We start from the raw sequence: 27,787 nt of genomic DNA, 5'->3' as shown, positions 1-27,787 counted from the left end.
GGAGTAGAAATCCTTTTCATCTTCTCTTGAAGTTTGTTTGCCTTAAAAGACTATTTTAACTCAAAATTCTCCTGTAGCTTCCACAAGGGGAGAAAAACAAGGCTGTCCAAAAGGGATCAGATCTGAGAGCATGTAAGCCTAAAGACTTGCATACTACAGGCCAAGGAATGAGCATAGGTATGCTTAGGGATTGAAACTCCTGTGTAGATAAGCAAAACTGAGCTACAGATTCAAGTGAAATAAGGTAATTATGAAGTTATGTATTCTAGCTGGCTGTGAAATCCTGCAACCAGTAACTTGAAAACATGCCCTGGTGTCTGATAAGTCTTCAGATCAGCTTCCATCAGGTGATTATAGGACCTTCTCAGGAGGAAGGCAAGGCAGTAGGTGGCTGACTGGACAGCCAAAGCAGAATCCAAAACAAATCTCACCTAGCTGTGAAGGTAGTTGTCTGGAGGAGTCCTCCACCATGTCTATTTAAAGAATTACTGCAGTCATGTTCGACTCAAATGGCTCTTGATGCGTAGTCAGGCATCTAAAGTTCTCAGGATATTCAGGGAACTTTGTCAAGTCTAAAGCAGTAATTTCTATTAACAGAAACTTGCTAGTGTTTGCATTTGGGGGTGGAGAACTAAGTGATGAGGACAATGTAAGTGCTAAATGAGCATCAGGTGACACCTCAAAGTAGAGGCTTAACTAGCAAGCCTCATGACTTGGAGAGTAGGAAGGCTCAGGATCAAGTGGAGCCAATGACAGGTGCTCTGAGTCTTAAATACAAGAGTTAGTTCTGATAAGAGGAATCTAACAGTGTCTTTCTGTGTAGTCTCATTCCAGATAGTAAGACTGGGAGAATGACAAGTGCTACTCTGCTAGTCTTGTGACTCATGATAATGCTTCTCATCTATTGTGCTCTTACTTCAAATGAAGCTATTGGCTGAGCACCAGCAGTTGTGCACAGCACTATCAGTTGGAAGGATGGGCCAGATGCCAAAAACCTGGCATCAGTTTCCTTCTGTGAAGGTAGAGATGGTTATCCATTCTAAAATGTGCCTTCTGCTAAGTTTCTAAATATCTCTGTACATCTGCAGTACACTTCTCACTTTCTCAATGAGAAGAGTACTGCTTGTTAAAGTACCTGGATAACCCAATCATTGGAGCCAATGGACCAGCGGATGCTATGATTGTACTTCTTATGCAAGGCTTTTACTTCATGATCAAATATGGTAAGAAGCATTCTAAATAGATGAATATGATATTAAATGCAGAGGGTGGCAAAAAAAGGCTTGGTCTTTGTGGAAAAGCAATTAAATGTACTTAGTCTCAGGGTGAGGGGAATCATGGGCTGGTGTCTGAGCAGAATTTTTAGAATTAAAACTGCAGCCTGAGATGTGTAGTAAATAGTGCATAATATGCTATAGTCATTGCACACTTGCCAGGCCTGCAGGTTTTTTTTTTTCTTTCCTACTGATGCTGTTCTTATCTGGTGAACTTCATACTACTGGGACAGCTGTGTGGCCTGCTAGGTTAACCCAGTTCTTGGGAATGCTTGTGGATGGTATTCAGCATAGCTAGCAATGTGTGAGCACTTCAAAAGCATAAACTTGCTTTTACAACTAAGGAATAAATTCTGCATCCAGAGAAAGCCAACTTGTTTGGGGAACAGTACTGAGAGAGCAATCCTGCTTGCTTTCTAGGTTCTGTCAAATGAAATAATGAGGAGATAGCAGAAGGATTATTAGGAGAATCAAGACTCCCTCTCCTTGGGGAGGGAGGAATACTAAGAGGTCTTAAGCTTCCACTGTGCAACACAATCTGGCAGTAAGCCACCACTCTCTACCTTATGGATGATGGACTCTACAGAAATGCAGCTTGGAGTTGTTAAAAGGATTGGGTAGAATGTGGTATCTGAGTACCAGTAAGTGGCAAAACAAACTGACTTTAGGAAACTGGTTTTGAGGCTGTACCTAGGTTCAAGGGTCTAAGGGTTATAAAGAAGCTGGATGAAGTATAGCTCACTAGTGGCAGACCTAGTCAACAAACAAGATGTACCAGTTTAAACTGGATTAGCTTGTTCATACAAGCTGGCCAGCTGAGTGCTGAACAAAGCATCTTCTCCTCTGCTTGTTAGCCCAGGTCAGTGGGTGCATAGACCATTCCAATTTCAGCTTTAACGAAGGGATGTGCCTTTCATCTGCTATGGCATGCTTGAGGGTTAAGTTCCTCAGCTGCAGTGCCCTGCAGACTTTTTTAACTTCTAATAAAGCACTGTAGCTGATGTATGTCGCCTTAAATCACAGCTTTCCCAGCACTATGGGGCAGTTAAGGACAGTTTGTTGGCCTTGGAGCTGAACTTCCTGCCTCTCTGCCAGTTCATGTTGTATCCTTAAGCAATGAGATGAAAAGAAGTGAAATATTTCAATGAGGATTATCTCTTGAAGAGAGCAACTAGGTCAGAGAGACAGGATACCAGACCTTTACCCTGATGTTCAGGAGGCTTTGTGACAATGTCAACTGGCAACTTGCTCCTCTAGCAGAGTATACTGAACTCTTAATGCTGATGTTTCACGTGACTGCAAGTCTCCTCCTGCAAGAAGTCTGTAATACACCTGTCCTGTAGCTTAAACACATAGGGATGAGGCTTTCTCCTTGGGGAGCAACAGGATGAGCAGGGAATGCTAAGGATGTAGCATTAATGTTGCAAACTACAGATCTAGCTTGCAGAGTAACTTCTGTGCCCCCACTAAACAGGGCTATTTGTGCTCTAAGGGAGGGCACAAGCATTGCTATATGACTAGGAAGTAGTTTTCTAGCACTTTGAATGACAGATCTATCTGCAAACATCTAGCCTGGCCTGTGAAAAGGTGAAGTCCAGAGCAGGATGGATGGCTGACATCTGATCTTGTCTTTGCACCCTTCTGATGGCAATCAGACGTCTCATAATCTGACATGAAGATCTTCATTCAGATGAAGAGTTGGAAAGTTAGGGAAAGCCTTTTCAGGATTACTTCAGAGTCTGGGTTTAGGAGCAATAATGTAAACTTTCTGTAGTGCAAATGAGAAGGGCATGTGTAAGTACAGTTACCTACAGGTAAACCTACTGCAAAACAGTCATTTTGCAGTAGAGACCTGACTACCAGTTCAGCAGGACAGCTACTGAACAAGCTGCTGTGTAGTTTTGAAAACTGCATGTTTTAGCTGTTTGTTTGTTTTTTAAACCTCTGGTGTAGGTCTTTCTGTGCATCCTGCTTAGATTTGCCTCGTTTAGTTATCCATTGCCTGGCTTGCTGCATACACAAGTGAGAGCTAAGACCCTTGTAATGACAAAATCTTGAAGGCAAGAGTAATCCTTGTAACAAGCAGCATGCTTCATACTACCAAACTGAGGACTGAAAATCTGCTGTAGAACTTACCTTTATAAGGTGCAAACAGACTCATCAGTCTTCCAGTAATGTACCAGGAACATAACTCACACTTGTTGCATGAGTCAGTCCTCGCTCTTGTGACCAATGACTGATACAACAGCTCATGTAACCAAAGGTTAGCAGTAGCTGGGGGCTGGGTGGAGGTTTTGTCAAATCACTGAAATGAATGCTTAAGGACAGGTTTCTGGCTGTTCATAGGATTATCAGGTTGGGTAAGCACTTTCTGGATAAACAGATTGCAGTAGTTGATCCTGTGGTGATGGCTGATCTTAAGCTGGGTGAACTGAAGAATACAAGAAAATCCTGTTTCTCATGCAGATACACTTGTGAACAGGTAGAGAGAACACTTATAATTCAGCATAAACTATGCAGAACATGTACAATCTCTCCCAGTACAGCCTGCACACACCCAAACTGCAAAGAGGGATAACTCTGCCAGTGCTGGACAGTTAACAGCATGCAGCTGAAATAACCTATCATAACAGCTTCAATATGTGTCAAGTTCCTGCCCTGAAGAAGGGGATGAAAAGCACAGATATTGGCAAGAGTCCTTTGCTGTGCTAACTAGTAAGAAGATCAGAAACAGTCCTCCTAGGCAGGAAAGAGTTAGGAGTGCAGCTGGAAGTGAAGTGTTTGTGCTGTGGGGGGTGTGGGGGGGGGCAGGGGGGTGTTTTTCTGTTTGTGTGGCGTTTTGTGTTTTTTATCAGACATTCTGCATCTGAATAAACACTTGCTGCGTTGACCAAAAACTGCTTTGCTTCCAGGTTGCTTGGTATATCCAGTAAGTCTTGACATACACCTTGCCTGAGATTCCCCACCTTGTGAGTGGTCAGGTGATGCTTTCCTGAGCAGTAGCTAGAATAGACAACTGAGCCCTGGCTCAGTAGCTCTGACTTCCAGGGCTTCAGCACTGGAAACTGAAGTGAGTGGCATAAAGGAGTACTGCTTACATGTTAAAGCATGCAATTTTTCTGGAGGATTGTTATGAGGAAACTTCTTGTGGAAGCCTTCTTGTAAGGACTGCAGAAGTAGGCTAGTGACCTTCTGTAAGTGTATGATGTAAGAATAAGCCAGGATTACCAACTAAATAGATCTGTAAGAAAGAGTTCAGTCTTTCTAAAAGAAGAGTCTAGTTAAATTAATGGCATTGCTGATGTTAAAGGTAAAGGGATTTTTTTAACCTGTGGAATAAGCTAATAGGTTGGGATACTGAATGCTGAGCATGAGGGTTGGAAAGATTACAAAAAGACTTGTTGCAAGATGCTGCAGGGTTCCCAGAACAAGTCATCAGCTGAGATAGCTGAAGAAAAACTTTTGTCTAAACTTCAGTGTCCAAGGATGTCCAGAGACCCAGCAAGGCTATCAAAAGGACTGACAGTGCTAGTTCCCTTCAACTTGAGATGAAGTCTTCTGTGGGCCAGATGGCAGTAGTTTTTAAAGAACTGAAGAACACTTTTTTTTTTTTTTAAGAAGTGAGAGGAGTACAATACTTGCCAAGTTATACCATAGCAAGTTGTTAACCAAATGTCTTGTTAAACTGGTCATGAGTTCCACTGATACCTCTACAGCTGTTCTAGGTATATTAGAACACTGGTCCCATAGCAATTGGAAGAGAAACCCAAAATAGAGCCCACTACTGTGGTAGCTGGGTTGAAGTGACCGACTATTTGATCAGTAATGATGTTCTCAAACATGGTACTATGGCAAAAAGTACCAGTCTGATTGCATCACTTGAACTGAAGTGGTTGCTCAGTTCAAGCTGCTAACTTAGTGTTCACTTCACTAATTCCAGTGATTCAAGTGTGGAGAAAATGGTTTCAGGAACTTTAAATTTGAATTTTTTTAGGTTCTTGCTTAAAACCAAACAGCACAGGAGACTAATGCACTGATATCATGAGAACAAGACTGTTCTGTTCAGCTGTTGAAATACCATTGGCAGATAGAATGAAATGGTTAAGATGTCTGGGTAGAGATTCACAGGCAGGATCCTGCACCAACAGTGGTGCATGCCAACATATGTAGCTGACATGACTAATTGGCGTATTGAAAGATTTTTACCTACCTTCCAGTAGGAGCTGGAGGGAAGGGAGCAGCATGAGGAAGGTGTTCCCTAGATGTCCATTACCACACCTCTATCCCACCAAGCAGATGAATATTGCCCTTTCCTGTTTCTCATTACTGATAGTTCAACAGCCTTGGTCACATACAGCATGCCCAATTCTGCAGTGGTAAGTACAACTACAGCTGTAGCTTATTCCAGAAGGGAACTGTTGGTAAAGGAGCCCTTGACATAGGGCTATCTTAATACCTCTGCAAAGTATTGATCTGTTCTCCTGTTTAATGTTCTGCCATCTTACTTAGAGGCCTTAAAGCAAGCTGCATGAAAGAAGTAAGAAACTTAATGGATGTAGGGGAAAGAAAAGGAATATTTGAGCAGATCCTTAAGTAAAGTCCTTTTAATCTAGAAAAACTCTAGGTTAGGCCAGACAGTTGTCCTATTGGTGTTGGTGCCTAGCCAAGCAAATAAACTTGATTTGTCCTTAAAAGAAGGATCAAGTACCTATAGTCTAAACTAGGTAGCTGCACAATTTGTTTTTTTTTTTTAGTTTAATTTTTTTTTATTTAGACTAAAACCACTGATCTTGGCCTCCCTCCTTTCAGTTTCTTCTGCAATTCTTTGAAAGGAGGGGGGCATTGCTAGTCTAGACCTTCCTCTTTGAGGGGATGATTGACAGTTTCCCTTGTCAGACAAGCTAGGCTAATGTCCTTTGCGCTCTTACAAGACTAACTGTAGGCACTTGAGTTAGACTTGGCAGCACAGGAGCCTGTATTTTGTTAATCTTCTGGCAAGTGATGCTATTCTTGCGTTCCAGACATGGTGTAAACTGTAGAGGAATAGTACCCAAGTTGTCTATGAACTCTCTTCAACCACTTGTATTCAAACAGGTATTTGTTACATGTCAATGTGAACAATGCATATTGAGTATAACCTACCTGTAGGTTAGCCTAATAGCTTTCATGTATGTTAGCTATTGGCTATGCTAGATCCTAACAGACTAATCTGGTTGTTTTTAGTAGAGGAAGCAAACTAATGGTATTGTTTGCATCAGAGAGCAGGTAACTAGAATTTCCTATCTAAATCATAGTAACCCTGTGTCATGTTATAGGAGATCTATTCATGTACTCTTCTGCACTGTTAGATGCTAGAACACAGTTTCCCAGCACAGATGACTTTGTTCAAAAGGCAGATGTCTGAATAGCACATTAATATTTCTGATTCATTAATGCATGCATAGTGTGTCTCAGGGCACTACCAGCACAGCAGGAACTAAGCAGAAAATGTGATACATTCACATCTAACAAATCTCTGTGCATAGCTGTGACTGTAGGTCAGTCATACAGGGGGTCACATGAATGCACTATTATACTTTAACAAATAGAATCCTGCTAGACAGGGTTGTCCTTTATTGGTAAATATGTCTGGCTTACAGCTTTGACTCTTGCTAGGCATTTTATGTATTGCTGTCAGCCTGTGTAGTCTTATCTCCTGTGTGCAAAATTGAAGTCTTGAAACATGCTCACTTGAGTGGAGAGCTTGTTTATCAACCTCCTGAAGACAGCTCTTCTGTTGAGAACTTAATGGTTAGAGATGTTTCTCAGGATGCATTCTTCAGGTCCTGATACAAGCTTCTAGTTAGAAGAACATGACTAACTCTTTGAAGGAATGGGAAGAGAAAAATGGGCTGGGGGAAGTGTGTTCAACACTTGTGCTGTTGCTGTGTTTCCGGTTGCTACTTCTTCCCAACAGCATATATTGGACTTGGCAGTAAAAACTACTCTTGTCCTCTCCTGGCCTCTCAGATTCCAATTTGAGGTTAATATTTACATGCAATAACTCTTTAAGCTGAATCGTGTACTTGCAGTATCAAGGGACAAAGAAGGAGCACAGGCTGTGAAAAGGACAAAGTATTAGACTGCTGAGCAGATGTTTAGTTTATTATCTCTCTTGGCTCTGACTTCTCAGTGTTTCTAACCTTTTTTCACACAAGTTTTCATCAATATTAAGGCAGTTATCTTTGTCTGCTGTGACAGATGAGGAAAAAGCCTTTCTGTTAGATTATTGCCCAGCTTTTAAATCTTGTGACAGATTACAGCCGTGAGGAAGACTCTCAATCCCTTGTGCAACTACACAGAACTAAAATCTAACCATTAGGGGTAGGCAGCACATTGGTGCATTTGCCTCAAATTAGGAAAATTTAAACACTGCTCAGCTCAACTGTGTGGAATATGCTTCAGTTCTTGGTAAGGAACTGGTATTTCAAGGATGTCTTGTCACTGGCAATAGCCCTCCTTGTAGGGACTTTACAGAATTCTTAAACATCAAAAGCTGAGTCTACCCAAAGTGTTAAGACTGACTTTCCCAGGGTAAATGTGTGAAAGGTCAGTACTAATAGTTGAATGAACAGTTGCCTGACTTGAAAGAATAGATAACCTCATAGTTGAGGGTCTGAAATAGTCACTTTCTTAAGGACTGACCAGTGCTCACTCTTCACAAAACTGTGCCTATAGGAAAGGAGGAAGATAGCCAACAGTGGTCTGTTAACAATACCTTTCTAGAGTAAAATGAAATGTAACTGGGTGAGCAGAATGTGGTGCATATCTACTGATACAGACTCTTCTCCCAGGATAGTAACATCAAGGGGAAACCTGCAGCCTAAGACTTCAGAAATAGTGCATTTAGCCTAGCAATTAGGACCATACAATTGTGGAGTGAGTAGTTAAGCTCGCTCTGGTGATAACAGTGGACTTATCTACATGGAGAAGATTCAAAAGACATCACTTAGCAGTTTACAGACATAGTTGCTGTGGGAAAGATCTTGCTCTTGGCTATGCCAGTATAATTGAAGGCAGAACTGTCTTTGAGTTAAAGCACTTGCATCTCTAACCCTGCCATACTGTGCTGTCTGGCTTTCTTTACAAATAAGCTCAGAATTTGGGTGTAATGGAACAGTTCTGGTCTCCTGTTACCTTATTCCTGCAGCCCGAGTAAGGAAGCATTAAGGGATTGAGTACTGCAAAAGGAAGCCTCCAAACAAGAGCAAGAACTATAAATATAAATCTGGCTTATCTTAATAAAAAGTGTTTGTGTGGTCTACATGCTGTTTATGTGCAGCCATTGATATGCAAGTAACCAAAATGAAGTTAAGTGTGGCAAAGACCTTGTGCTCTAGCACAGCTGTAACTTAGGTCTAAAGTATAAACCCAAATTTAGCTGTGGCTGAGGCTCCAGTAGTCCAAAGCAAACTAGATTACTGCTCACTCAAGCTACATGTATGTATTTTTTTTATTTTTATTTTTAGTGAAAATTTAAAGCAAAGCCTGAGGGGATTATGTGCTAGTCTTGACCCTTTAGTTAAGATGTAAGAAGTAGTCACTTAAAATCTTAACATGCATTAAGACAACTCTTGTCTATCCCTGTATTCTTATACCTTTGGAGCAGTGGGCTTACCTGCTGGACTGATTCTTAAAGGTATTGAGCCCTTCAAAGGTATGATAAATGACTGTTGTGGTCTGACAGGTCTCATCAGATGAGATGAGCTGTGCCAGACCTAAGATAAAGGATGGGAGGGAGTTTGTCCTGTAAACAAACTGGCTGCAAAATTCTCAGGTTTTCTTCTCAAATTAAAGTACTAACATGAGAATAGTTGAATCCTTGCAAATGCTCCCTGTCTTGCTGTGGAGAAGCTGAAACTTCTGTGTATCCCTGCCCACTGTCTTCCACCTCAGGGTTTTGTGCTGTGTGGCTCCAAGCAAATAAATAAATGGTCTGGCTTCCACAGATTCAAGGCAGGCATGAGTGAACAGAGTTTAAAGATGGCTTGCTTGCATATTTGGCCCTTTCTAGGATATCTGTTTGTTGTTGTATTTGACTTTGAAGTAAAACTAAGATGCACTCAGCTCTGATTATTATATAGTCACAGTAAGTAACTTCCCCCAACTACATCATGGACACAGGATCACTGGCAGGCAGGGCTTGGGATGCCTTGAGGTTGCTGCTGCTTCTTTCTAGAACGAAGCTGGACATCCTGGAGAGCATGTTTTAGGTCCATTTGTGTCCTGTCCTTCTGTATCCATTTTTCTAAGCAAGTAACCTTCCAGATGTGAGTGGGTAAATAACTACTGGTTCAGCCATAGTTCTGCCTTTTCTTCCTCTATTTCTAAATAAATGCAGTGAAGAGGAGTCATAGTAGTTCATTGTTCCTCTTAAGTTTAGTGGTGTGTATTTGGGGTTTTCTTTGGGGGGGATGGGGTTGAAAAACTTTTAAGATCATTTGGATACTGTTCAGGAAAGTTGAGTTTTTCTTTCCTGGAACAAGTTTTTGGTTTGCAGCCTAAGGAATTTCTTTGCTTTTACCTATTTAGTGTTATTACCTCAGAAGCATGAATAAGGCTTAATGGTTTCTTTTGAGTATTCTGGTACCATCTTCATGAGTGTTTTAGAACGGATCCTAGCAAATATTTCTTGCATTCTCTTCCATCCTACTGAGTCACTGCTGGCAATGCTGAAGGAGAATACAGCAGAATACCTGAGGTACTATAAATAGCTTTAAAGGGTGGAAAAAATAAAGCTTGACAGATTCAAACATGATGATGCAAGTACAGCCTATAGATGTAGGTCAGTTTGATCTACTGATTAGGTATCACTGAGTGAGGGTTCATCACCTAGTGGCTGTAACTTTATGGTCTGTGTAGCATGAGAAGAACAGTCATTGATTCACACTTTCTATAGGATCTGCTGCTAAAATCTTCAGGCTTTAGTGGGCTTCACTATTCAGCAAAAAAAAACCTAACAGGTCTAACAACTTTTTTTTTCAAGGTAAAATATTATGCCTGCCTACTGATTGCTATTTGGATTTTAAACCACAGAAAGCATAGCTGACCACCATCTCACCATGTCTACTGAAGCTGAAACTACTACTATCAGCAGCCAGCCTGAGCAGCAGGCTCCACCAAAAGCACAACCTTCAAAGAAGGAAAAAAAGAAAGGTAAGGAGCTTGAATACTTCTAGCAAAGGTCTCCTTAAACTTCTTGCACTTGCCTAAAACTAGGATCTGTCTCATTATATAGAGAAAGTGACTCTGAAGTTTCAAGGTGACTGAAGGAATGAATAAATAAGCTAGTAAAATCTAACCAGAAGGCAGGCTTTAACCTCTGAAAGCTTTTTCTAGGTTTTAGTTCTCAAGATTCTTGTTCTAGTCATCAGGCTCAGTGAATGAGTCTTTAACAAGCCATTGAGACTCTGAGGAAATGAAAGGCTTCTGACAAGGTGACTCCTCTCCCAGGACTATCCAGGAAGCTATCAGTCTGAACCTGTGTTCAGAGACTCTTGCCCTTTCTCCCCAAGAGGGAGTGAGGTGTGACATGCTGCACACAAATACAGATTTATGTTCAGAGAAGCTAGAGAACTCAGTTGATGAGAATGATTGATTGAAGATCATATGGTAGACCCTGCGTAGGTTAGGTCGTGTAAGCACCTCGGTACAGAATATCTAGATACACACTCTGAATACAGTGGGTATACAGAGAAGAAAACAAAGTAGTTCAGAAAAGTAGAAGGAACAGGAATTGCAAATACAGCTGAAATCCTGAGTGATTATTGGGATGGAGGTGCCAGGACTTGTTGTAGAGCTAACAGTGTTAATGGAAAGTTCTAGCACAGGGATTAGCTAAACTGATACAGGCTAAGAAGAGTTGTGACCATACTAGACCAACTAGGTGTGACCAACTAGAGACTGACATCTGAAAGACTTATTCAACATTCAGTGCAGACATAAGAAGTACTACTTTTGATTAGTGTTGTTGCCTAGTGATCATACCTACTTGGCTTGTTCCCTATAAATATTTAAGTCTTCTGTCCATCATGTGACACATGCTTGTCCTGAAGTCCCCAAATATTAAGCATTGGGCTTCACTCTTTGAACAGAGGCTGAATTCTGCAAGAGCACTGTGACTTTAAAGGAGTGAAAACTTACCTTGGTGTGTATACATTGCTGGAAGGTCTAAGATTAGAGTAAGTTATGGTCAAGAGACAGTTTTAAATACCTGCTAATAGCTGATATATTTCTTTATCTTTTGTTTAAAAAAACTCTCAAAGCCACAACTTAGACTTTTTCAAACTCTTCTCTATCTCCAGGGTCAGAAAAGACAGATGAATCTCTCTTGGCTAGATTCAAAGGTGATGGTGTAAGATACAAAGCTAAACTAATTGGCATTGATGATGTCCCAGAAGCAAGAGGAGACAAAATGAGTCAGGATTCAATGATGAAGCTGAAGGTAAAGGTTTGAGCTGGTAATGTGAGGAACATGTTCTGTTCAGGCTTCAGAAAGCAGATCAAATGATCACTTTGGCACAACTGCAAATATGGCTTAATGGTAACATCAAGAAATAACAGCACTACCCTAGAGAGAAGCTGTTTCCGAATCTGTAACCCCTTGCTCAAAGGACAGTGGCCTTAAATGCAGCTCATCATGCCTCTCTAATGTCTTGGAAATGCTCCATAATGATGGGCCTCTTGGTTTTCCTCCATACTGGATGTCCAAGTGTGGACTTGATCACACTTGGGTTTTGGATGGGGAGTGGGAAACTGTGATTTCATACAAGAACGCAAAGCAGAAGCTGATATACTGTGGCAATGGTGACAATTGGAGATATAGATAAACCAAAGAATAAATGGGAAAGTGCAACAACAAAGATGATTCTACTTTTGGAAAGCAGAATCCTCACATAGCTTCAATCAGGTCAGGAACTGTATTGACCAGGTAAGGATGCTGCTACTGCAGCAGTTTTGTGAACTAGGAAGCTTTAAAGCTCTTAAACATTAACAAAGGAAAACTAAAATCTGGTTCTGAGGTGTCGCTTCTAACCTAGTCAGGCATGTTGCAAGAACAATGCTATTCTAACAGCAGAGTTGTATAGGGGTAACTAGAATAACACTAATACAGATACAGTATGGGCTCATGAGAAAGCTAAGGAGGCAAGCGAAAGCACAAAATCTAACAGAACTCTCATCAATACTTCAATATTGGTTCTCTTCAGGGAATGGCAGTGGCAGCCCGTTCCCAGGGTCAGCACAAACAGAAGATCTGGGTGAACATCTCCCTCTCTGGTATCAAGATAGTAGATGAGAAAACTGGGGTAAGAAATGACTCCATTGTCTTAATGTGGCTCACAAAGTGAGAAACTTGGGAGTTAGACCAATCTGAACTAGACTGCATAATGGCATTGTGGGTGGGGGCCTTTTATAAGACTCTGCAAGTGGAATAGGTTGTAATGTGGCTGTCTTTCTGGCAGGAGACTTCAACATCCTATTGTTGTTTGTCAAAACCTGAAAACTTAGCCTTAAACTGAAGGCGTCTGACAATCTTTTTCATCTGGGCTATAGAGAAGGGCAGCTATATAGTCTTCTGCAGTTCAAACAGATGCTTAATTTTTTTTTCCTGATTCTAGGTCATAGAGCATGAGCATCCAGTGAACAAAATCTCCTTTATTGCTCGGGATGTAACAGACAACCGTGCCTTTGGCTATATTTGTGGAGGGGAAGGCCAGCACCAGTTTTTTGCCATAAAAACAGCACAACAGGTATGGATCTAAGGCCCTTCTTACTTGCTATAGCATGAATACTTAACATCTGATAAATGTCTAGAATTTTACTGATAGCCCTACGAGATATAGGGGAACATCAACACAGATAGATCAGTCCTTCCTTTAGAGAAGGACAATAGGCATTGACTGTACAGCAGTGGCTTTCATCTTGTTCACCTTCATCTTTGTAGTCCAGAATAAAGACACTTAAGTGGCCTTGCTTACTGTGATTAATCTTGCTGAACTTGTCCATCCACCATGGAAGTCATTAGTGAGATAAACTGGAACTATTGTCATGGCTTCCTGTGACCTGATGTTGTCAATGAGAAGGCTAATTCCCAAGCCGAACATCCACAGATTCACTCAAAATTAGCAGGAGAAAGAGCTGATGTTGTAACTCCGCTAATCTAGGTTTTGTGATGCTTTCTCTCTGGCAATACTGAAAACCAAGGCTTACTCCATTGCAATAGTGCTTTTAGGACCAATGGATGGCATGTCTTGTCCTACTAGAGTTACTTCTTCTGAGAGGGATGCTGATCCTCTTGTGATGGGCTTCCTCCAATACAGAAATCTTGTATGCAGGATTTTAAAGCTTCTTTATAAAGGGAAGCTGTACATAAGCAATATTATAAACAAGCTGAGAGTATTATTCAGCTTCCTAAATAGCCTGACCTTTAGTTAGATGTCTATTGTGTATTAGTGACTACAGACTTGAAGAGCCAAGACCCCAAACCAGGAACTTTCTCATCCACATATCCTTGCCTGTGATCCTAGAGGATATGTCGGAGATTTCAGACCCACTACAGGTAGGGCTGATAGTGCTCCAGCAAGGCTCCCTCTTTAGGGAGCTTTTTTTATTGTCTGATCAGTCTTGCATTGTAGTGACTTCACTGGAGTCACAGCTCAAATACAAAAGCCTTATCTGTGCTTAAGATGGGAATCTGTTCCCCCTGAGCTTCTCACCATGAGGTGCTGCTTGCCAGCCTATAAGCTTAACCAAGCTATAGATGGCTCTTTGCTTGCTATTTTTAACACCCAAACTTTTCTAGCTGGGGACTAAGCAGGACTTCTGTAGCTCTAGACTGTTGCAGCTGTACTGTTTGTGGAAGTTACTCTTAAAACTGCTCTTCCAGGGGTTGCATATCTAGAATCCTTGAGTAAGAACATGATGCTCACAGGCAAACAAAGTGAGACCTGTTCAACAGATCCTTTTGATCAAGTCAAAGGTGCCCCTATTGCCTGAACAGAACTTGTCCTACTCTTGACACTGATACAGCTGCTTTATGCATCAAGCAACACTTCCAAATTGGTTGAGTAATATGGCTTAAGCTATCACCATCTCAGCAACAACACAAACCATTCTAGCCAACTGCTAATAGGTGGCTCAGAACAGGGTCTTCCTGGGCAGGAAATGCCATTCCCTTCTTGATCACTCTAAATTTTCATTCTGATACAGATACTGTTTCAGACTGGAGTCTGCTCCATGCGTTTGAGGCTGTGGCAGTTTTACTTATGTCTGCCTCGCTGACATGCCATTCAAACCCTGTTTAAATGTAGGGCTAGTTATAAAAGCTTTCTCCAGGTTCAGTGTTAGAGTAGGGGGATGACAAACTGGAATTTTCCTTGAGACTCTTACTAAAGAGCTTGGATACCCTTTGCACTTTTGAAGAAATAGGATTAGGGGTTGTCAGGTGCATATGAAACCTTACACTCCATGCTTTTAGCGTTTTTTTTTTTTAAAAAAAAAAAAAAAAATAGGCTTAACAGAAGGTACAGTAACTTTTCCTAGGGAGTTGATAACTGCTCTGGGCCTGTTGTGCCCCACTATCCCTGGACACTGCATGGTCTCTTCTATGCAGAGACTAGATGGCCCTTTAGACTCTTGGTTTTCTTAGTATCTCTCAACCTTACTGTTGCACCACTTGGGCAAGTTTGGCTGATTGGACTTCTACTGAAGCAAGCTGCAGAATAGTACATGGCCTAAAAATCTCTTTTCCCTCTACCCCAGGCTGAGCCTCTAGTTGTTGATCTTAAGGACCTCTTCCAGCTAATATATAATATGAAGAAAAAGGAGGAGGAAGACAAGAAAAAGGCAAGTAAAACTGTGTAAACTAATCTAGCTTCTATAAAAGTAAAGCCTGTTGCAGCTCTGACTTGGCTTGTGGGCTCTTGTGAGACTTGACATTAAAGTCTCTATATCTAGAACTGGGATTCTTTGAGGCCAGTGATTAGTAGCTCTAATAACAGCAGTTTGAAGACCTCATGCATCTGGTAAGCTATCCAAAGCAGAAGGCTCTGAATATTCTACCTGACATACAGCTGCTAAAATCCTCTTTTCCTCTCCAGAGTGAAGAAGTCAATAAGACTGAGGTAAGCCAAACTTCAGCTCAGCTTCACTTGAAAATGTATACTGCTGTGATACAGCTAGTTTTGACTTCTCTATACTGCTATCAGTATAGAGGCATTAGATGCCCAGTTCCATTGGAAATAGGAGTGAAAGGGATCTATAGAATTAATATTGAGTAGGGATCTCCCATATTTCCTTTCTATATCACTTGCCTTAAGCAAGGGACTTCCATGCTTAGAAGAGCAAGTTTTGATATTCCTCTCATCACTGACACTGTTGTTCATCTATTCCAGAATGGTAATGAAGCACTACCTGCTGATCAAGCTGACAAACTGAAACTGGTAGGTGAAACTGTAGAGCTTTATGTTGATACCATTAAGGAGTTCTTAATTCACCATCTCCACATTAGGTGGGAAACTCAGTATTTATGTGTCTGCAGTAGACCTGCCTGATGCTTAATTCTTGCTCATGCAAGAGCAGATGCAAATTCTTTCGATATTTCTGGTTTCAAGGGAGTTGACCAGATGGACTTGTTTGGGGATATGTCCACGCCTCCTGATGTGAGCAGTCCCACAGTAAGTAGAGCCTAGCATAACTGTCTTAAAGCTTCCTCAAAGCAAAAACAGTCCTAATGCTAAGATCTGTTTCACTTTGTTAGCCCTGATTTCTGGTCCCACCAAGACATTTGCCTAGCTATAATCAGTGTATTAGTGTCCTAGAGCTATAATAGTACCTACTTACTAACAAGWGTAGCTAATATCACTCTTGATTTATCCATCAGAGTTTACTTGGGACTAGTTGGCAGAGAGACAATCCTCTGTTAGTCAGATGTCTTATAAACATGTACTAGCAGCACATACCTCTACTGTGAGGCTTATTACAGAAACCTCAGCTGAAGACTGTTAAAACTGAAGCTTGTTTTAAAGACAAGTAAATCTGTACATAAGTCCCTCAAAGCAGACTCCTGGCAAGTCTAGATGGTGACCCTAGATCAAGATGTGGCCTTGTTCCACAAAGTATGAATCTGCTTTATCACAGCTCAGTGTGACACCAAAAATCCTACCAGTTTACTCTGGCACTAGAAGCTCTATCACAATCAGCAATGATGCGATTGGCAATGTTACAATAGGTGTCACTCCAGCAAGTGACTCAGTCTTGGTGTCCTTCTACTGCCTGCTTGGTGGAGAGACAGAATACTAACTCCTTCCATTTGTGAATAGCTTTCTAATCTTACTCTGAAGGCAAGACTGTGCTAACCTCTGAAATCATGTTGCCTTATTGTGACTTCATCTTGTTAAAACAAAGGACTAGAACTCAAATGGTGCTTGACTCCAGCAAAAACTTAAGTATAATTGGTGCTTAATGACTCTCTAGACTGTAAAACAAGGGTCTAGTATCAAACTAAAGATTCTTAAAGCTGGTGCTTTTAACACTGAGTTGCTGAAACTGAGTAGCCTTGATTTGATGATGGCTTGCAGTGCCTGTCTTGTATGGCTTGTAAAAACCAAGCTTTAGTGTAACTTCACTCTGACAGCAAATACTGGATCAGTATGAAGTATTGGCTACCAGGGTCTCTCCATTTACAGCTATTTTTCTTTGAACTTCTGTACTATAAAGTTAGTTTTATGTATAACTTGCTTCATTTTTCTTTCTGAACAAATAGGAAACTAAAGAGATTCTGTTAGTGGATCTAAACTCTGAAATTGAGACCAAACAGACTTTTACAAAAGAGGATCTCTTCTTGAATGGCATCACAACCCCTCTTCCACAACCAAAGCCACAGCCACCTTTCTTGCCTGAGACTTCTTTTTCTGCCAATCTCAGCTTCTTTCCCACACCTAATCCAGACCCTTTCAGTGATGATCCTTTTGCACAGCCAGACCAATCTGCACAGCCTTCATTTGATTCTCTAGAATCTGCTGATCAGAAGAAGGAAGGTCTGAGTACCTTGACACCGGTGGGTAATGGTGCTTCAAATGGTGATATTGACTACTTTGGTAAACAGTTTGACCAGATTTCTAATAGAACTGGCAGACGAGAAGCACTCACAAGCCAGTGGCCATTTGAGAGTAAACCGCCTGCAGCAAGAACCCCAAATGGGGTACCAGAGAGAGAACAGAATGGCTTTCTTAAAGCCCCATCAAACCTGTTTGTGGAAGGGCCTTCCAAAGGAGTATCTCTGCAGAATGGAGTAAAGCTGGGTTCTGAAAGCAATATCCAGCTCATGTCACATGAGTCTATAACAATTAGCCCACCACCACAAAGTACCAAGCCAGGAAGAGGAAGGAGGTCTGTCAAGGTGAACAATGTTCAAGTAATTAATGGTGAAATGCATGCTCTTAAAGAAGCTGGGTGAAGGAAGCTTTCCTTTCTCCATGCTATATAACTGGCTAAGCAGCTTCACAATACATCTACTTCTCTTCCACCCACCCACCATGCTTTCTCTAATCTCTCTTCAGCCATGGCATCTTCTAACTTTCAAGAATGCTTTATAGTAGCTATGATCACTAAATTAAATATATACTTTTTTCCTTAATGCTGCCATACTTCTGTAAAGGTCTGGTAAGTATGCCGCAATGTATATTGATACTTGATATAATGCCAGAACTTGTTACAATAGTTGTGTGCCTGTCCACCTGTGGTTTCACGACAATAGAATGCTAGTACTAGTTTACTGAAACCGATGTAGTTTGACAGCATCTGCCTCCTGAAGGCCATCTTGACTTGTCTGACTAGATGTCAGAAGTGGCTCCAGGTCAGTTGCATTTCTCCTGTACTTAAACAGTGCAAAACTTAGTTACTAGCCGTGACACAACTGCTATGTACCATACAGACTGAAGCAACTTCAAATATTACAGCTTTATCTCTGCAGGGAATATTGCAGATTGAGCAGGAATGTTCATATGGGAGTCATGCTTATTAGGCTAGCAAGTGATTTGGTTACTTTAAGTCTTACTCTTTGACAGTAACTACAAGTCAATGGTACATTATACTGACTTAATACCATGTGTATTAATATATGCTCAAACTAAATGGTAAGGTTTGAGACTTCTGTACTTGAGCCCTAACAGAATACACTGAAGCTTGCTGCTCTGCAGTAGCTGTCACAAAAGCTTGTGTAGCAAGATCAAGACTCTAGTCTGGAGCTAGCAAGTGCCTGGCCAAGCTTTCTCACAACAGCTTTTTTCTTTCCAGACTGCATCAAGTAACTTGTTCAGTTCAGACTTGTTTGCACCAACTACAGAGAGCCTTGGTTTGACTTCAGTGGCACAGACAGGACCTGTGCCAACTAGCCCACTGGACCTCTTCAAAGCAAGTCCTACCACAGCACCTCCACTGGCTGGTCTAGGTTAGTTCACAAAGTGAAACTCTTGCTCCAGTCTAATATATGTTAATACCAACATGGTGGTTCTAGTTCCCTTTACTTCATGTATAGTACTCAACCCATGTGGCTCTTCTGTTTACCCTGGACTGTAAATTCTGTGAGTAGAACCCTAAATTCTGCTCTCCTAGCTGGAACTGGGTTTTCCTGGCTTAAACTTCAAGGACAGCCTGCTGCTTCAGTTGCACAGGATTCAAATGTGCCAGGCACAACTTGTGAGGCCAGGGTAACAGGTGCTACGGTCTTATAGCCCTAGTCTTATAGACTTACCTGGCAGTAATTGTGCAGTAGCTGCTGCTAGGACTAAATATGTTCTTATTGCTTGTCTATCAACCTCAGGTCCATTCAGGACTGAAACAGAGCTGAGTAAAAGGTAGACTTCCCCCTTCCCCCCTGCCAAATGCCTTCATTTTAAGTGTAAAGCAACAGATTTTTACAAAGAGCACATGCAAAACATCTTGCTGGTACCCACAGTAGAATCAATGCACTTCTGCTTAGAGTTCTCAGGTTGCTGAGTGCTGTGTAACAATCTCCCTCCCAGGTGGCTTGCCAGTAACTTCATCGCCATGGAGTGCACAGACCTCTGCCTTCACTCAGGCTGCACCAGTCTTTCCTGGATCTATGATGCCAGCTCAGCCTACAGGATTTACTCAACCCCTTGCCTTTGGTACTCAAGCAGTGTCAAGCTGGAACCAGCCAGCATCTTTTGGTCCAGCACCCTCTCAGTCCCCTGGTCTGTGGGCACAGCCAGCACAAGTTCCATCTACTTCATGGGCACAGCCATCCAGTGCTGTAAATCCATTCCAGAGTAGTGTATTCCCACCTTCAACACTACCTGCTCAGACACCATCTGTACTGCCTTCCATGTCAACAACTACTAGCCCACCTCAGCCACCACCTAGAACTGCACCTCAGAAGGAGCTATCCAAGAAAGAGAGTGATGCCTTTATTGCTCTGGATCCACTTGGTGACAGAGAGATGAAGGATGTCAAGGAAATGTTCAAAGATTTCCAGCTGACAAAGCCACCTGCAGTACCAGCAAGGAGAGGAGAGCAGCAAAGTCTTTCAGGTGCTTCTGGAGCTTTCAGCAGCTATTTTAGTAGTAAAGTAGGCATTCCTCAAGATAGTACAGATCATGATGACTTGGAAGCTAGCAAGTTGTCTGCCAAAATGACTGGTAAAATCTCTCTTCTGCTTGTATAGCTGCTCAGGGAGTGGGATAGCTGACCACTAGCCTTTATCAGTTAGGACTAAAATGACTTATTGGTTACTGAAAGGGTGGATTCAAGGATTGTCCCCCTAAAAACTTTTTTAAAAACATAACCTGTAGCAGTGGCCGAACACTGACACCTAGTGCCTAAACTGCTTGACTAGATCATGCAAGTAAACTAGGTCTGCACAGAAATCCTGCCTAGCATAAATGCACTAAAGTGAAAGCAGGACATAAAATTACTGGACCACTCAAAGCAGTGTCTACTAGACTAGATGGGGGTGATGCTATACAGGCAGAGCTGAGTATTTGTCTAAAAGTGTTTAGTAATGCAGCAGTATGTCTCTTCTACCTAGAACCTCCAAAGGCTGTTCCCCGACAGAGTGCTCTGCCAGCTGATGGCCTGTTTGAAAGTCAACCTAAAACAGACCTTTTCAGCACCTCTGCTGTAAGTAGTAAAAAGCATGTTTTCCCTTATGGTAGGGAAGCCTGTGTTTGAGGGCCAGTCCATTCTGGTTTTAGAGGCCAGAGGACAAAACACTTTGCTTGTCTGAGGCTAATATATAGCCTGGTAGGCCGTTACTTGCAAGAAGGCTAACAAAGCATGATTCCATTTGGCTTGGATTCATAACCAGTTTCCCAAGTTGGGAGGCCCTACTGGGCAGTCCTTCACTCCTGTATTGTGAGCTTCTTCTAGAACAGACTGTAAAATAACATAACTGCAAAAGGCATACCTTGAGTGTGTCTACCTCTGCAGAGTAGACTTGAGTGCAGACTGTGTAGAGCTCTCATTCAACAAATGGGAGCCTCCCACATTTGGTATCCTCCAGGGGAAGAAGTGGCCTAACAACATCACTCTGTTTGGGGCACAGCATTTGATTTCCCTGAATGGAAACTCTGGAGCAACTCCAAGATGCTGACTCAAGATATTTAGCATTTGGCTAAAACAGGTCTCATCATGACAATACTGGCTCAACTCCAAATGAGTGTTCATTAAGTACACATGGCCTTCCTAACAGATACCTTGCCTCAGGCTAATAGATAACTGCCAACATGGCTTTAGACTGCTTTTCTTGTATCAGAGCGTGTATTTGGTGCTTACATAGCAAGCACTCTGGAGTAGCATCTTTCCAGAAAGTGTTTTGAACAGGAACCAGCTGATACAAGCATGTAAAGTAGATTTTCAGATTTTACCAGGTTTACTAACAGACTGTGGTCTTTCTCTTAGAAGGAATCTCAGAAACCACCTTCTGGTCCATTTGGTGATCCTTTTGGCAACCCATTTGCATAGATCAGGTAAGTCTTCCACTAATAAGACAGCCTACTTTGTCCTTTGAATTTGAATCAGAAAACTTTTGGCAAAGAGCTGTCTAGAAAACTACACTGGCTTAACCTGAATGCCCCTTTGAAGTACTGCAAGCACTCACCCAGTTCCTAAAAACACTTTTCTAGAATATGTCTACTCAGACTTGCACACAGCTTCTTTCTGGATAAACCTAATCAATATCACTTTCTTAGCAATAAGGATCTTAAGTTCTTTTCTGGACTTAGATTTCAAGGCCACCAGAGGTTTAGATTTTCTTTCACTGAGGAAAGTTAATGAATAAATGTGCTGCAAAACTCAAAGGGACTGACTGAATTCCTTCAGGTATCTCTTTAAGTATAGTGTTAGCACACAACGCACCATATAGCTATCTCCTAAATATTCAGGGTTTATATTCCAAGTGAGAGTAAAAACATAAGTATAGAGAGCCTTTGTCATTAGAGACTAATGCAAATCTGAAAGTTTTGTGTGGTTGTTGGTTTTTTTACCATTGACCAGAGAACATGAACTGCTGAACTAGCAGTTCTATTCCTATTTCATATTTTTAAGTTTTTTTTCCCCTGAAATACTCTGTCTAGCTTCTAACAGAAGCTAAGTGTTAGTCTATATCACTTTAGTTTTGTTCTCTTAAAAGCTCTAAGCTTGTTTAAGCAGTAAAACTATTACTTCTAACCATCCTAATGTTAAATCCTTTTCATCATACTAGGCATAACCAGAAAAGGACAAATGGAATAACTGGACCTCTTCTCAACATGACTTTTCTACTTGTTTCACTTTGCTGTCTGCCACTCTTGCTGCCGTTCCACAATGTCTGTAATCTAAAACACATCCAGGTGGATTGAAACATGAACCCTCAAAGAACATGCTGTGAAGATGATTCAGGGCAAAGCAAGTGGGAAGTTAGACTCATGCTGGACACCCCAGTTCAAATTGGTGGATGGTAATTTTACTTAGTCTTGGCAGTCTTCCATGGAAGAGCTTAGCAACACTAAGTCATGCTGTCTTGTAAATATGGTCACCTCAATTCCTGTTTCTGTAGCACTTACTGTCCTATAATATAGGAACTGAATGTACCTGGGGAAGAAATGCTACCTTCACATGAGGGAATTGAATTAGTAGCTAAAATTCCACATCTTCAACAACTAGGTCAGTTGCATGTTACCACAACAGCAGCCAGTTGTAAAGTTAGGTGGACACTACTCACTTCTATTTGGTGACTGTACATATGACTTGGTCTCTGAGCCACAAGGAGGTAAACTGTATGGTAGGAAAAATCCAATACTTGCCTATTCACCAAATGGTAAAACTAGCACTCTCTTATAAATGTGTAATAAAGTGACTAAACCATGGGGCTGTGGAACTCTGAGCAAACTTGGTCCATAACAGAACTCACAGGGTCCTGGAGGTCTGTGCTGTAGAGTCAGGTAAGCTGAAGCACATCTTGCAGAGCATCCAGGTAGTCGTGGACACTAAACATTGTCTTGGTGCTAATATGGCTTTTTTTTTTTTTTTTTTTGGGGAGGGAAATCTACTCAGATACTTTTTTGTTGTTGTTGGTTGGTTTGCTTTTTTTTGTCTTAAGGTGGCTTGGCAGACAAATGGAACAAGCAGATAGGCTTCTTGCTTATATTTCAGTGAATGTCCCTGATGTTGCTCAGTTTGAGTTGTTGCACAATATAGTGTGGCATGTTTTCAGTATGTTAGAAAACAAAGACAATCATGGCTTCACTCCATGCCTAGATTCCTTGTGAAAAGATAAACCACCTCTGTGCCATTAATGTGAGGTAGTCCTCCATCCCTTTGAATGCAGTGCCTTTTCTAGCAAACCTCTTTACTAACAGACCTTTAAATCAGTTGGTTTATAACTGACTGTAATAGCTACTTTCTTGGCCAGTGGTGATGGCTGAAGTGAGTCTTTCTGTTCATACTAAGTATAAACTTGAAATAATATTGTTAAATGTCTAAGCAGTTGCTGAACTGGAGAGCTATAAAAATCAACTTGAAGACAGCCTTAGTACCCAATTCAGCCAGTGATGCAATTTGTCTTGTATATAAACCTCTTTTTGCACTTTCTGTAATGCAAAAAAAGCTATAGATTATTTGTCCAAAACTGGAAATGCAGAAACTTATGGATGTTACACTGTTATAAACTGTAGTATCTCAAGTGATGTTACTTAATGACATTAAAAAGAAGCAACTCTTCATAGCAAATGAATGTAAGTGTGGCTGTTGATTCTGTCCTGCAAAACTCAATCCTGTGGCTTAGCTGACACTAGGAGTTCAGAGCCTGCTAAGAATTGTTTCTGTCTTGCTGTTTCTTACTATGGCTATCTTATTCATGGTGTTAAGTTTTGCTGTAACTCCTTCAGTCAGGCCTGTTAAGCACTTGCTGCCCCACAGTAAAATATAAAATCCCAGTTCTGAGTGGTCTCCTAGGCTGACTCACTCTACATACAGTAAGTTGTTACTAGAAGTTCATCCCATTAGGCTCAGAAGTATTGACAAACTCAAGCTGTCCATTGGCTAAAGATGCTTTCTCATCCCATTCTGCAAGGGTGTGGAAGCTGGGCACTTGTCTTCATAAAATTCATTCCTCCCATTCAATGTAACTAAGCTGTCTATTCCAACTGCTCGTAAGAGGTAACTGATGCAGGGGGAGCCAAATTAAAGCAGGGAAATATCTAGCTCATTCAGAACAAATTTTCTAGTTGTGTTGGGTTTTTTTTTTTGTTTAATGAAGATGAATTAATTCTTAGGCATTAAACTTACTGTTTTAGACTAGGCTCTAGTACTGGAGACAGTTATAAYTGTCAGCCTGACATATAAGACTAGAATACAGAAGAACTTGAGCTAAGCATCTAAATGAGTATTTGGCTAGCCAAACTAAAATTAACAGCAATACTATAACTTAGTAGTGATCATCCTGACAACCTAGCTTAAACAACTATTGTAGAACTGAGTTGGGTCAGAAGGACCTCTTAAAGGCTGGTCAAAGATGCCTGCTGGTCTGCTAGCTTAGTTTGAATGCCTGTTCACTTTAAGTCCCTCGCTTAAAGAACCACAAACTGTCAATGGTACATAGCATCACTTGTAGTGTTTCATGATAACTGCTTCAATATTACAAGTGTCTGTATAACTGTCCTGGACTCTTGTTCAACATAGGAGTTTAGTGCAACTGAATTCCTTAGATTAGCATTGAAGCTGCATCAGTTTTACATTTCTCTAAATGGAAATTATCCCAAGTTAAGGATTAGGAAAAAATGCTGCCTGCCCTCTTCCACTTAAAGGTGAGGGTGGGAACAGAATTAAAATTAAATTTTTGGATCTACTTGTAGCATTGTGGAATATCCTTATGCTACGTGACCACTTTAAGCTTGAGTCTAGATACTTAAACAACTCTTAACTGTTAAACAGCAGCTTATTCATGAGTTACTTCTGTCTTGTGACTGTGTCCAACACATGATGCCTTAAGTCTGGATTATAGCAAACTGCTGAACAAGAATGCCTTCTAAAAAGCTATCCTGTGGTTTAAATTTTGGTGACAGTGAAAGCTAGAAGAGTTTTCAGCACACAGTTTTTGTGGTTTTGAAGGACCTTTTCTCTTGTATTGGCTTTAAAAAAAAAAAAAAAAAAAAAAAATCTCCAAGGCTCCACAAGAAAATTCCAAACATGTTAGAAGCTGAATTTGTTCTTGTAAACACTTAGGGACTATTTGTTCCTTATGCAAGTTGCTGCAGTAACTGCTTTTACTAGCCAGTTAACTGTCCTCTAATTGAATAGAAAAATTTTTCCCTATGTTTAAAGATACTAGTAAATAAAAACATTTGTTTTATCTTAAAACTATTTTATGCTATTTCCCAGTCTTCACATAGAAAAAGTGGACTTTAGAGCACTTACCGTAAGTCAGTTCTGCCAGTAACTGGGACTTTCATGTTTGTAAGCGCTGCTTTGTTTGTTCTCGTGGTAATAAATAACAAAAGGAACAAATAAAGAAATTTCGAATTCAGTTATGACAATTCTTCTCTACTCAGCTGCAAAATGAGAAGCATGCATGTTATTCTGCAGCTTTTATCTGTACTATGCGTTTTAGAAGTAGCTGCCTCACTTTTGGGGGAAAGCAGAAGGTAAGTGTCCTTTGGTCTTTTGCAGGTCTCTATAGTGTTATATTTCTCCAATATAGAGCATAAATCTATAATGCAGACACTTCCACTGGTAGTTTATTTGTATATCCAACTAAAAGGGAGAAGTCTTCCTATCTTTCAAGAGGAGTCAAATGGAACTCTTCTTATTTTACATGTACAGGGCACAACAAAGGGGGCTGAAAGCCATTTAAGCTATCTTCTAGCAGGAAGGTGGAGCTCAAGCAGCAGTTTTCTATTGCATGTTGAGGGTGAAAGTATAACCTAATCTCAGTCTGCCTGATGTCTTTCTGAAGATGCTCAGTTTTCTGCTGACAGTTATACTAATATCTCAAGTCTCCTAGCCTATCTATCTCTGATTCTCTGGTAGTATAACTTCCCCCTCTCCCCGCCCCCCGCTATAGTATCTTTAGAAGGAGAATCAAGGGCTTAACCCATACAAAAACATGTGAAAACACAGGAATAACTACACTGCCTGAAATTGGAGATCTGCCTAGTCTGTATCACACTTATGAGAATGGCCAGTACTAAATCCTGTAAGAATGTGCAAGAATCTCATAATAGCTATATGCAGCATAAGAATAAACTTGGATCCCTCTGCTTTAAGGCTTAAACTGCAATATGCATAATATTTTATGATCACGTGTGAATGTTGTCTGCACAACCAAGTGTTGCATTATGTGCATGTGTCTAGGCCTGAGGGTGGCTTTGACATTGTCTGAAGTACCCAAACAGAGCTGGTAGAAGAGCTTTCAGAACTATAATTCTTAATGCTTTCCTTTCATAGTGGTGTTTTGATAATTCTTATTGCTTGAACATTTAGATCCAATTACAGCACAAATCTGATAAGTTCAGTTACATAATCCAGCCAGAAGAGATTATTACAGAGTCCATAGTAGGCAACATAGGCCAACTGCTTGACTACATATCATACCAAAGTCTGTGCTGCTGCATTATGGCACTAGCAATTACAGTTGGTATAAGTATGCCTTCACATGATGCTATCATGTCTTCAACTCTAAGAGCTATGCCTTCTCTGCTGATCAGTGCTAGCCATCAAACAAAGCCTTTTTGTGTCCTCTGTTTTGTAACAGATGGACAAAAGGGCTCTGTATTTTGAAGTATAATTCACTAATAAATCACTGGTGAAGCTGGGTGGCATGAAGGTGTACAGTGCCAAGTCAGGGTTCGTAGAGAACGTATTTTGATTTCCACACTTGCCTCTGAAGTTCTTTCTCCTAGCTACTGCCTTTAGTGGCATTCTTCCGTACCTAAACTGCTTTCCCCTCTTGTCCTATTTGAATTGTTAGCCTTAATGCCTCCTTTATAGTAATTAAACCCAGGGAGAATGGCTTGAATGTGCAGGTGACAAGATGCCAATTTTCCCAAATCCACCCCCACCAGCCCCAAGTGACTTTTACTCAAAAAAAAAAAAAAAAAAAAAAAAAAAAATTCTTCCCATATGTATTGCTTAGAATTTCTGAAAGCCTGAAACCTCAAAGCTGGGTCTGCAGCAAATCATGTGAACCCTGTGCTACAACCTGGAGGGAGACCAAGCGTATGTGTACCTCACTCATGCAAAAGGCATGTTCAAGCAGAAGTTGCTCAGCTGGATTTAAGTAAAAACCTTTGCCTCCTGAAAGTCAGCTCAGCCAACCATCATCATCTCTGGCTTTCAGAAAGATGGTACCTGGCAAAACCTTCATTTACACTGGAAAAAAACAATTCAGCCTTTCCTGTCTTGTTGCAGACTCAAAATAATGGTTTATAGGAACTTTCAGGAGAATCTTTGGGAGCTGTATTAGCTTGTGGCTGATTCCTCCTTTAGACTCCCCTCATACACAGTGCTCTTCATGTACCCTTTTTACTTTTTTGCATTTTTAAAGTAATAGTTTAAAGGTTCAGAAGTGCATTTCTAAGGCACTTAAATAATTGAAATTGATAGGAATGAGATATGAAATGCCTTTGGAAATCCTACTAGGTACCTAAATATATCTTTGAGGGTTCCCACTCCTACTATGTTAAAGGACAACTGGTCCATCTTCTCCCTAAAATGCCAGAATAGATGTTACCTTCAAAGTTTACAGTCCTATGTCAGTAAGCAGATGGAGGTCATATATGCAATGATCTTTGCAGATACAGGAAAGATCAATGGAGGGAAGAAATAAAAATCTACTGATGTTACCTTCATGCTGAGTTGCAAAAATACTTAGTAGAATATTATACAGCAGCTTTTCAAAGTACTGTCTGCCTATTATGATGCTATAGTAAATTGTAGTATTGTTGAAGTATTTGTAAGATGAACTAATTATAGCTAAA

At 40.9% G+C, this 27,787-nt stretch overlaps 1 protein-coding gene across 4 annotated transcripts in view; it reads left to right on the top strand.

Annotated features, from left to right (window-relative positions):
- DAB2 (DAB2, clathrin adaptor protein) overlaps positions 1-25,335 on the top strand; it is a 26,688-nt gene extending 1,353 nt beyond the window's left edge. Inside the window, exons 1-14 of one of the 4 annotated variants that reach the window (XM_026058122.1) lie at positions 1,099-1,223; positions 10,300-10,469; positions 11,618-11,757; positions 12,521-12,619; positions 12,932-13,063; positions 15,075-15,158; positions 15,707-15,754; positions 15,926-15,988; positions 17,077-17,712; positions 18,609-18,762; positions 19,337-19,864; positions 20,362-20,453; positions 21,234-21,301; positions 22,036-25,335. In XM_026058122.1, coding sequence (XP_025913907.1) covers positions 10,376-10,469; positions 11,618-11,757; positions 12,521-12,619; positions 12,932-13,063; positions 15,075-15,158; positions 15,707-15,754; positions 15,926-15,988; positions 17,077-17,712; positions 18,609-18,762; positions 19,337-19,864; positions 20,362-20,453; positions 21,234-21,296 — 2,133 coding nt within the window. In that variant the 5' untranslated portion in view covers positions 1,099-1,223; positions 10,300-10,375 and the 3' untranslated portion in view covers positions 21,297-21,301; positions 22,036-25,335. Of the gene's footprint in view, positions 1-1,098; positions 1,224-10,299; positions 10,470-11,617; positions 11,758-12,520; positions 12,620-12,931; positions 13,064-15,074; positions 15,159-15,706; positions 15,755-15,925; positions 15,989-17,076; positions 17,713-18,608; positions 18,763-19,336; positions 19,865-20,361; positions 20,454-21,233; positions 21,302-22,035 lie in introns of those variants that run through there. The other 3 variants (XM_026058123.1, XM_026058121.1, XM_026058124.1) reach the window with 3 other exon arrangements.
- Positions 25,336-27,787: the final 2,452 nt, after the last annotated feature.

Source organism: Apteryx rowi, unplaced genomic scaffold, assembly GCF_003343035.1.
Source record: "Apteryx rowi isolate R43461 unplaced genomic scaffold, aptRow1 scaffold_143, whole genome shotgun sequence".
Taxonomy (NCBI): Eukaryota; Metazoa; Chordata; class Aves; order Apterygiformes; family Apterygidae; genus Apteryx; species Apteryx rowi.
The sequence above is the reverse complement of the archived record's forward strand: the minus strand, read 5'-3'. Positions and strand labels throughout refer to the sequence as shown.